Source organism: Rhinopithecus bieti, unplaced genomic scaffold (genome assembly GCF_001698545.2).
Source record: "Rhinopithecus bieti isolate Rb0 unplaced genomic scaffold, ASM169854v2 scaffold_9899, whole genome shotgun sequence".
In the NCBI taxonomy this organism is placed as follows: domain Eukaryota; kingdom Metazoa; phylum Chordata; class Mammalia; order Primates; family Cercopithecidae; genus Rhinopithecus; species Rhinopithecus bieti.
In genome coordinates this window covers 3,025,189-3,036,495 of record NW_016806979.1, presented here as the reverse complement: position 1 = coordinate 3,036,495, position 11,307 = coordinate 3,025,189, and the positions used below count along the sequence as shown (strand labels likewise).

Sequence of the window (11,307 nt, the reverse complement as noted above, 5' to 3'; positions counted from 1 at the left end):
GGCTGCACACAGAAGCCACATTCAGGATACACCCGGAAAGGAGGGGGCCCAAAGATGAGCCTCTATGCAGAAGTGAGAACGGGACATCAGGTCGTACTTAAAATGAAGGAACTAGGGCTTAGGGCATTCACTGCAGTGCTGGGATCTTAGACCACAGGGCAAGAGGCCCCTTGAGAGGCTGTAACAGGGCAGGACCATCACCAAAACGGTGGTGAGGGAAAACCTGGTGGCCTGTGTGGCTGTGACTCTCCTTTTGCAACTGTCCAGCGGTCACCCCGATTGGCACCCACTCCCTGGAAGACCCCAAAGCCTGTGCCTCCAAGGAGAGACCATCTGCCATATACACCCTTGATAGTAAATTTTAAAATCCCATTTCCCCCGCAAAGAGTCAAGGAAGTCAGGCCTGGGAGAAGAAACTCTGGGACCAAGGAAAGACTAAACCCAAAGGGTAAGGGAAGATGCAGACCCAGCCGGGAAATCAAAAACCGCCCCGAGTCTGGCTCAGGTACCCCCTACTTCTATGCAGTGCCTATAAACATGGAGCCTAAAGCGTCTCAGCATCTGTGAGTGAAGCAGTAGTGAATGCCTCGCCAAACGAAACTGCAATTGGGGGGACATATTAAAAACACCCAAAAGCATCACAACTGATCTTGCCTCGAGAAAGCATTTAAGTTACAGAAAATAAAACTCAAAAGGCTGTCAAATGACATCTGTAAAGTACACCCTTTCCCCCACTTCTAGAAGGTTGAAGATGAACTGTATCAGACCACTGAATTCAGGCTCTCACTCAACATGCAAAAAGCAGCCCACAACTGAAGTGTGCCAGCCAGCATGGACGCGGGCTTGGCACCCGCAGTATGGTGGCTTCATAGTGACCAATCCAGAAAGACCACGGAGAAAACACTGCCACATCTCAGCGTCTGCAGCCCATACAGACAGACACATGTATTACCCTCTAACACCTGCACAGACTCACCGCCCAAGGCTCAGCAGCAGAAGGGCAGGCCGTCCCGACTGGACAGTGGATTTGGATTCTTTCTCTTTTCTTCCTGTTATACATGTGACACAAGCCACCACAGGCAGAAATCGAACTCAGTCTTACAGTGGCCCGATTTCTCTCATCCTTTGAGTATGGTTATGTAAGTTCCGAAGACAGAGTAAAGAACGTATTTCAAATCAGATGCCACCAGACAGCTCATAAAAGCAGATTTAGTAGAGATGCAAGACCAGGTGCTCAAAGGACAGATAGGATAAAAATGCCAATAAAGCCAACAGGATAAAAAACACCGCCGCCGATGTGAATGGAAAAAGGCTTCCAACATCATTGTCCCTATTTTTGGGGAGGGTGCAAAGTTGCGCTCTCTCCTGTGCACTGGCCTCATTAACAGCAATATAATTCAAACGCAATACAAATGATGTACAATTCGATCATAAAATCATCCTCGGCCGCCGTCACCTTCACATCCCAGAGCCACCCGCCCCCACCGCTTAACGCTGGATGAAACGAAGTAGCTACTCTTACAAGAGAATTCAGGCCTGTGACAAAAATCAGGATCCCTCAGCCAGGGAAGAAGGGGAGCTAAAATGTTCACAGGAGGTGGGGTGTTGCCAGGCAACCTGATTAGCTCTGCTCCCCATAGCATCCTGCAGGGACCCAGCCCCCCGCCAAGTTATAAAGATAAGAGTACACATATGCACAAAATAGTGAATCCTACATCTGCCTGGAATCGCTTTCCACCTGATGGATGGCACAAAGTGGAGCGAGGAGTCAAAGCACAAAAACAAAATGTTTGGTGTTAAATGTGGAAAATCCAAATAATGGTCATTAATAACAATGTTAAAATGTTACCATTTGAAATTACTTACCACATCCTAAATGGTAACTTATGTGTCAGGAATTTAATATGCTTTCCGTAATCCTTGCACCAAGTCTTTGAAGTAGGTAGAGTACAGATGGGGAAGTTAAGGCACTGAAGAATTAACTAAGTGCCAGAGGAGTTGGGGGTTTTGTTGTTGTGGTTTTGGTTTTTGTTGTGGTTTGAGTTTTTTAGTGTTTTTTTTTTTCAGCAGTGTCTCACTCTGTCACCCAGGCTAGAATGCAGAGGCTGATCATGGCTCACTACAGCCTTGACCTCCTGGGCTCGAGCTATCCTCCCACCCCGGTCGCCCAAGTAGCTGGGACCATAGGTGCCCACCAGCATGCCCATCTAATTTGTTCATTTTTTGTAGAGATAGGGTCTCTCTAGGTTGCCCAACAAGGTCTTGAACTTCTGGGCTCAAGTGATTCTCCCAAAATACAGGGATTATAGGTGTGAGCTACCATGGATTTGTATTTGAAGCCCGCAGTCCATCTTTCTACGTCATGTTCTTAACCACTGCATCTTACTACCCAAAACTGTGGGCAGAGACCAGTGGGTAGGTTCTGCAAATTCAGTGCCTTTATCCTGAAGCCTGGGGGATGCTTTCCAGACTGAAGTGAACCGAGATTGGCAGCTAGTGGTAACATGAGATTAGTCCCACCTCCTTGCACTGTTATGAACCACTTGGCAGAACGTTTGTAGATGAATGGTGGGCACCCTCTGTAAGACAGAGGGCAAAGTGGTACAACGGTTTTCTGGAGCTGAAACGTCTTGGGCCTAAGGCCTAGTTCTGTCACTCGTAACTGCATGAACTTGAGGAAGTTGCTTCTCTAAGCGTCAGCGTGCCCATCTGTAAATGCGCATAACTGCAGTCCTGACTTCACGAGCTTGTTTTGTGGGTTAAGTGAAGTCATACATGATAATTAGGAACTACCAACACAATCACCCAAATTGCTAGAGTGTTAAATAATTCCACAGATAAAAACTTTTTTTTTTTTTTTTTGAGATGGAGCCTCGCTCTATCACCTGCACTGGGGCGCAGTGGCACATCTTGGCTCATTGCAACTTCACCTCCCGAGTTCAAGTGATTCACCTGTCTCAGCCTCCCCAGTAGCTGGGATTACAGGCTCACGCCACCACACCAGGCTAATTTTTGTATTTTTAGTAGAGATGGGGTTTCACCATGCTGGCCAGGCTGGTCTCGAACTCCTGACCTCAGGTGATCCGCCCACCTTGTCCTCCCAAAGTGCTGGGATTACAGGTGTGAGCCACTGTGCCCAGCCATGAAAACTTTCTTTAGCCATAGTCTCACCACAAACATGCCACTTACAAAAAAATGTGCACAATAACCATACTCAGGATACAAACAACAGCCATGAATGAACTTTGTAGTTAATACTAAAAGTTACTCCTCACTTTATTCTTTATTTGCAAAAGCTTTCATGGTTCTTAGAAGTGTTTAGTATTCACCAATTTTACTGCTAACGTTTCTAATGAGAATTTTCTAAAACTGAGGCCCAGATTTGAAAAAGTGCTCTGATCAATCGGTAACAGATTTGGAATGGAATTCCCAGGCGCCAGTCTTTGCGCCCACCCGCTGGCAATATGCTGCCTCACGTGAGCATCTTTAAGACCTTTTTATTCTAGATAAAAGAATTAGGTGCCTTCTGGTAGAAAAGAAAGTAGATCTCTAGGATGAAGTCGCAGAGGCTGGCCAATCAGCCCAGCTTCTCATTTGAACTTGACCCAGACAGTAAAACAAACTTTACCATAATGAAGGCGAGACGAACTTTTGTTATGTCTTTTCTATTCATTTTCTATTTCTGAATCGAATCTGAACTACTTTGTGGCCAACATACGACACCAGCTTCTGAGTGTGGGAATCACAGGATTTCAGGATTCAGCGGCTTCCGGCAGGGTCCCCTAGGTTATGTTTAGAAATCTTCAGTTGTCTTTCCGTTTTTTCTTTCCTTCCTTTCGTTCCTTCTTTCTTTTTCTTTTCTTTTCTTTTTTTTTTTAAAGGAAAGAACAAGGGAGCCCAGGCGGAACGGAAGTGAGTATCCCGACACGCGGATCTTAAACAACCCAGACCACCAAGCCCGACAGGCCAGGAAAGCTGAGCGCGCGCCGCTGGGGGGACGCACACTTTGGGGGCTGTGTGGGCGCGCGCCGGCACCCCACAAGTTCCCATTCGTCTGCTCCGCCAATCCAGTCAGACAAAGACCGCAAGTTCCCCGGTCCACGGCTCCAGAAAGGCGGGGACCAGTCTCCCCGAATTAGGCCCATTCCGAGCCCGGGGCGCCCTCACTCGCCGCGGGGAAATGTCCCCGGGTGCCCCTGCGCGATCCAGGTCCTCCCGCAACGCTCCCGCTCCTGCTGGCGCCCTGCACCCCGAGGACGGCGACCGGACCCCGGCCCCTCCCCGGTCCCGCGGCAGCAGGCCCACGCGCCCCACGCGCCCCGGGCGCGTCCCCGCCCCAGCTCCGCCCGAGGGGCGCTGCTCGTGCGGGTGGACCCTCTGACCCGCCCCTGCCGGGCCCCGTCCGGGCCCCGATACCCACCCGTGTCCCGCTGCGGGGCCGGGATTCGCGCCGGCTCGGAGAGCCGCCACCGTCGCCTCCGCCGCTGCCCGCCGCCAGTGAGGCGCCGGCGGGGCGGGGACGCGCAGGGAGGCCCGCCCCCGGCCCGCCCCCAGGCCCGCCCCGCGGCCCGGCCCCCGCCTGCCCCGGCCGGGCTCCCTGCCTGCCTTCTGGTCCAGCCCCGGGCCCAAGCCTCTCGTACCCTGCTGGCCCTGCCTCAGGCCTCGCCGCGCCCCGGCCCCGGGGACTGTGCCCCGACCCGAGCCCCGCGTCCCCGAGGGAAAGGCAGGGCCCCTCGGACGCTCCGCGTGCGCGCAAGCCCTCCGCTGCCGCCCTCTGCAGGGAGATTTCTCCTATTTGGGGCTAGGAAGGGAAGACACGCTCCGGAAGTCCCCGGGACGTCCCTGCTTCCCAAGGAGTTTCCGTAGGACCCCTGGAGAGGGGCGCCGGAGCCCCCTAGGGCCGGAGATGGAAAAGCGCGCGCCATGCGCGGGGTCCCCTGCCTCCGGTGCCCCCAGCCCGCCTGCCACTCCCGGGCGCTTAGCATTCTGGGGTCCCCAGGAGCCCGGCAGGTCCCTCCGGGACCTTGAGCCGCCCGCTGGGCACACGCTGACGCCGCTGTCGCTTTACAGAAACTGAGTGCGGCCGAGGGGGCACCTGGGCGCAGAGAGCGATAAAGGAAATGCATGGTTGTGCTCTAATTACAGTCTAAGGGATGACACGTCGAGATGGCGCGGGTCTTTGCGTGCGTGGAGATGGCACAAAGGCCGCGCCGCCCCCGGCGGCCCCCGCCCTCGCAGCGCGCGTGGTCCCGGCCTCGCCGGATGTTGACGGCGTCACCTAGCAACGGGAGATGGCGGAACCGGGCGGCGCGGCTGGCGGGTAAGCCGGGCCAAGAGGCAGCGGGTCTTGGAGCCGCCAGGCCGCGCTCTCCGGTCACCGCGCCAGGTGGCCCCCACGTCGGCCCCTGCCTCGCCCCTTCGCCGCCACTCCCACTTCCTCTCGCCTGTATCCCTTCTCTCGCCATTTTGCTGGCTTTGCCCATCCACTGCGTTCAGCCCCCACCCCCCGTCCCCCGCCAACCCTTCTCACTTTTTCCCTACTGTCCCTTTGTCCTCTCTCAGCCTCTCTCTTTCCCCTACTCCAAGCGCGCAACTCCCTCTAAAACCCGGGACCGCTGGCTCTGCAGTCACCATGGCAACCACTCTGCGTGGCGGTCCCTGCGCGCAGTCCTCCTAAGAGCAGAGGGCTCTGCAGGGCGCGGGTCTGTGGGATGCCGCCCCTGACCTTGCGCCGGGTCCACTCGCTGTGGCCGGAGACCAGCCCGGCCCTGTGCCTTCCTCCTGCAAGGACAGATCCCCTGTCACAGGCTTGGGGGTGACCCGCGATGGGAGGGGTCCCTGCGGTTAGGCGGCCCCGCGATGGACCGCGGTCACCGTCCTGGAGCCTGGGTGGAAGCACTGAGCGCACACAGGGAGGGCGGCTGGGTGAAGATCCCTGCCACCTGGCCTCTGCTCGCTTGGACTCTGTTTGAAAGGATAGAAACGATTGGAAAGATTTTGGCCTTTTTACCTTAGACACATCAGTATTGTTTCTTTTTTTTAAGGTGGGTCTGTATGTACTGACATGGAAAGAGTAAAGGTATTATTAATAAAAGGATAGGCATAAATGTAAAAGGATAGGTATACTATGATCTCTAATTCAGGGTGTGTGTTTAAAGCATAGAAAAATGTTGAAAGAATGTAGTCCTAAATGTTACCAATGATTATCTTGGGAAGGAAAGGGAAGATCACAGGAACTGTCACTGTCTGTCTCGAACATATCTATATTCCTTTGACAGATAAAAATAGCTTGAATCTTTAATTTTTTAAAAAAAGCAATATATGTATGTGTGTATATATATACATGTGTGTGTATATATATACGTGTGTGTGTCTATATATATATACCACGGCATTCTTGTGCTACATAAATCGTGGAGAAACTCAGAGTCCCTAGAACATTTACTCTGATCGCACTGCTTTCTCTACTTTGTATTTCTTTTCCCCAGTTTTGTCCCAGACACAAGTTATATTTGAGGTGACTTTTCTGGGGTGATCTAATCCTGCTGTTCCTTCGATGTTTTAATAATTATATTTTTCATTCATTCATGGAGCTTTGCTTTTGTGGCACCTCTGCCACCTGACAGGCATGATATAGTGCTATGGTTCCTGACAAACAGTACAAAGTCCTGACAACAGCCTGGGGGTGGGGGAGCAGAGAAGTAACAAGTAAATAAACAGACATGCAGAATTCAGGAGGGGATAAGGGCCAAGAAAACTGTTGCTTGAAACTGTTCAATTATTTCTCTAAAACCAGGTCTCATCCGGAAGATGGATTGGCTTCTGAGGGAGAGAAGGAAGGGAATAATGAAAGCCACATGGTAAAATTCCCTATGGAAAGTTATTCCGGGCTATATTTACTAGGAACTAAAGAGAATCAGAGGCCGGGCGTGGTGGCTCACGCCTGTAATCCCAACACTTTGGGATTTTTAAATAAAAATAAATAAATAGACCGGGCCTGTAATTCCAGCACTTCGGGAGGCCGAGACAGGCAGATCACGAGGCCAAAAGATCGAGGCTATCCTGGCCAACTTGGTGAAACCCTGTCTCTACTGAAAATACAAAAATTAGCCGGGCGTGGTGGTTCATGCCTGTAATCCCAGCTACTCAGGAGGCTGAGGCAGGAGAATGGCTTGAACCTGGGAGATGGAGGTTGAAGTGAGCCAAGATTGTGCCACTGCACTCAGCCTGGCAACAGAGCGAGACTCCGTCTCAAAAAGTAAATAAATAAAATTAAATTAAAAATAAATAAATAAATAAATAAATAACGAGAATTTGGACTTGATCAAGTATATTGTGTGATGACATTATCTTGCACCGGAACAAACTCAGTTCAGTTGAAGAGAGATTCATTTTCTTCCTACCCCATTCTAAAGTGTCAGTGATTAGTCAGGGATGCAAAGAATGTCCAACTTTGCGTTGCCCTGAGTTTTTCAGAACTCATTTCCTGTAACGAAGGATGCAAAAATGATTATGAAAAGCAGAGAGGGCCGGGCATGGTGGCTCACGCCTGTAGTCCCAGCACTTTGGGAGACTGAGGCGGATGGATCGCTTGAGGCCAGAAGTTCAAGACCAGCCTGGTCAATATGATGAAACCTCATCCCTACTAAAAATGGGAAAATTAACAGGGCATGGTGGTACACACCTGTAGTCCCAGCTACTCGGGCGGCTGAAGCAGGAGAATCGCTTGAACCCAGGAGATGGAAGTTGCAGTGAGCCGAGATCACACCACTGCACTCCAGCCTGGGCAACAGAGTAAGACCCTGTCACAAAAAAAAATTAAGAAAGAACAGATAAATTGAAGCATGAAACATGATTTTTTTTTTTTTTTTTTTTTGAGACAGAGTCTCACTCTCTCTCTAGGCTGAAGTGCAATGGCACAATCTCGGCTCACTGCAACCTCCGCCTTCTGAGTTCAAGCAATTCTCCTGGCCCCAGCCTCCTGAGTAGCTGGGATCACAGGTGCGCACTACCACACCCAGCTAATTTTTGTATTTTTAGTAGGGATGGGGTTTCACCATGTTGGTCAGGATGGTCTCAATCTCCTGACCTCGTGATCTTTCCCGAAGTGAAACATGATCTCTTACTGATGCTGAGAAGGGTATAAATGCGGTTTTCCCATTAGTATAATTTCACTATAAAGAATAAAACCTCACAAGGTCCTTTATACTTTGTTTCTTGATTTTTTTTCCTGCCACACCTTTACAGGCGTCACCACCAGAGAAGGATGATGGCCAGAAAAGTGAAGAAGCTGTTGGTAGCACAGAGCATCCTGAAGAAGTCACAACCCAAGCGGAAGCTGCAATTGAAGAGGGGGAGGTCCAGACAGAAGGGGAAGCTGCCTTGGAAGGGGAAACCACAGTGGAAGAGGAGACTGTGTCCTATGGAGATGCTGAAAGTGAAGAGGAATATTACTATTCAGAAGCTTCATCCGCTGAAGGGCAGATCAGTGCTACAGATATGACTTACCCATATTTCAGTCCTCAGGAACTGCCTGGAGAGGAGGCATATGATAGTGCTAGTGGGGAAGCTGGTCTTGAAGGCTCCCACCAAGAGGCCACCGGTCCACCAGAATCCAGAGAAGGGAGGGTCACCTCCCCAGAGCCATCCCAGAGAGTCTTAGGCCTGTCGGAGCAAATGGGCCAGGTCACCTCTGGGCCAGCAGTAGGCAGATTGGTGAGTAGTCCTGACTTCTGTTTTGTGCCAGTGTCTCACAACCTACAGGGTTTGTCCCCCTATGTGAGGAACCCTCACATAGGGTGAGATCATGTTTCACTTTGGGAGGCCGAGGCAGGCAGATCACGAGGTCACGAGATTGAGACCATCCTGACCAACATGGTGAAACCCCATCCCTACTAAAAATACAAAAATTAGCTGGGTGTGGTAGTGCGCACCTGTGATCCCAGCTACTCAGGAGGCTGGGGCCAGGAGAATTGCTTGATACACTATAAATACAAACTGCAATCCCTGTTAGAAATTTCTTAGCAGGGCTGGGTGCGGTGGCTCATGCCTGTAATCCCAGCACTTTGGGAGGCGAAGGTGGGTGGATCACCTGAGGTCAGGAGTTCGAGACCAGCCTGGCCAACCTGGTGAAACCCTGTCTCTAGTAAATATGCAAAAATTAGCCAGGTGTGGTGGTGCACACCTATAATCCCAGCTACTCAGAAGGCTGAGGTGGGAGAATTGCTTGAACCTGAGAGGCGGAGGCTGCAGTGAGCCAAGATCGCACCATTGCACTCCGGCCTGGGCAAGGGTGAGACCTTGTCTGAAAAAAAAAAAAAAAAAATTCTTAGCAAGCTTAGGTCTCAGAATTCACAGTCAAATGCTGAGAGATCCTGGACTCTGCTTCAGTGTTCCCAAGCCCAAGGCTGGAGGCCTCCATAGCCGCCATCCACCTAAGGGCATCCATGTTTCCAGGCTTCCAGAGCAGCATTGTCCAATATGGTCCATCAGTCACATGTGGCTACAGAGAGCTCTCCAAATGTGACTTGCAAGCTGGGGAATGGAGCTTTTAACTGTTTGTAATTTCCATTTAAATAGCCACCTGTTGCCAGCAGCTGCCATAATGAATAGTGCAGTTCTAGATAATAACAATGAGACAATAGCTGCATTCTTATATTTTTTCATTAATTTTTTTTTTTTTTTTGAGACGAAGTCTCGCCCTGTCGCCCAGGCTGGAGTGCAGTGGCGCGCTTACTGCAAGCTCCGCCTCCTGGGTTCACGCCGTTCTCCCGCCTCAGCCTCCCGAGCAGCTGGGATTACAGGCGCCCGCCACTACGCCCGGCTAATTTTTTTGTATTTTTAGCAATTTTTTTGTATTTTTAGTAGAGACGGGGTTTCACCGTGTTAGCCAGGATGGTCTTAATCGCCTGACCTCGTGATCCGCCCGCCTCGGCCTCCCAAAGTGCTGGGATTACAGGCATGAGCCACCGTGCCCGGCCCAGTTTTCTTTAAACAATCACAAAGTTACAGAAAAAAATGAAGTGCAGTAAAAAGGATCTTTTATTTTCTTAAACATTGGAGAGTGAGTTGTGGATCTGATGCACCAAAGCCTTCGAATGCTTCTGTGTGTGTTTCTCACAAACAGCTGTGGCACAACCTTCAACATCTGGAAATTGGGCCAGGCGTGGTGGTGCACGCCTATAATCGCAGCCCTTTGGGAGGCCAAGGCGGGTGGATCACTTGAGACCAGGAGTTCGATACCAGCCTGGGCAACACCCTAAATGATGCCTGAGCATTCCTTGGAAATGGAGCAAGGCAATTTCCAGAATTTTTTTTTTTTTTTTTTTTTTTTTGAGATGAAGTCTCGCTCTGTCACCCAGGCTGGAGTGCAGTGGCATGATCTTGACTCACTGCAACCTCTGCCTCTCAGGTTCAAGGAATTCTCCTGCCTCAGCCTCCCGAGTAGCTGGGACTGCAGGCACACACCATCACACCCGGCTAAAATTTGGTATTTTTAGTAGAGATGGGGTTTCACCATGTTGGCCAGGCTGGTCTTGAACTCCTGACTTCAAATGATCCGCCTGCCTCAGCTTTCCAAAGTGTTGGGATTACAGGCGTAAACCATCACTACTGGCCAGTATTTCACATTTTTAATGCCATTATAAATGGTTTCCAATTGTATGTTGCTAGCATGTAGAAATACAATTAGTTTTTGTATACTCACCTGATATTCTGCCACATTGCTAAAGTCCCTCACTTGTTAGACTAGCTTGTTTGTAGAATCCATAGGCTTTTTCACAAAGATAATCATGTCATCTGAGAAAAAAGGCAGTTAACTTCTTCCTTTCCAATCCAGATACCTTTTCTTTCTTTTTCTTGCCTGATTACATTGGCTAGAACCTCCAGCACCATGTTGAATAGAAGTGGTGAGAGCAGACCTCTTGTCTTGCCCTGATCTTACGGGAAAAGCATTCAGTCTTTGACTGTAAGGCGCCATGTTTGCTGTGGGTGTTGTAGATACCCTTTATCGGGTTAAGGAAGTTCCCTTGTATTCTCGGTTTGTTGAACGTTGTTGGGTGGTGGTTGTTGTTTTTTAATCATAAAAGGGTATTGGGTTTTGTCAAATCCTTTTCTGTGTCTGTTCAGAAGGCTGTATTTTCCTTTTTCATTAATTAATTTGGTAGATTACATTGGTTAATTTTCAAATGTGCAGGCCACCCTGCACTCTGAGATAAACACAGGGAGCCACTTTGGAGCGATGTGAATGTCGGTTCCTCATTAAACTCTTGGTTTATTTATATTCTTTTTTTTTTTTTTTTTTTTTTT

The 11,307-nt window shown here is 50.0% G+C and overlaps 1 protein-coding gene across 1 annotated transcript in view; it reads left to right on the top strand.

The window, feature by feature from the left end:
- The first annotated feature begins 4,618 nt into the window (after positions 1-4,618).
- The window catches only part of CCDC40 (coiled-coil domain 40 molecular ruler complex subunit), a 68,265-nt gene continuing 61,576 nt past the window's right edge, over positions 4,619-11,307 (top strand). Inside the window, exons 1-3 of the mRNA XM_017879320.1 lie at positions 4,619-5,320; positions 6,797-6,860; positions 8,248-8,715. Coding sequence (XP_017734809.1) covers positions 5,292-5,320; positions 6,797-6,860; positions 8,248-8,715 — 561 coding nt within the window. The 5' untranslated portion in view covers positions 4,619-5,291. The remainder of the gene's footprint in view (positions 5,321-6,796; positions 6,861-8,247; positions 8,716-11,307) is intronic.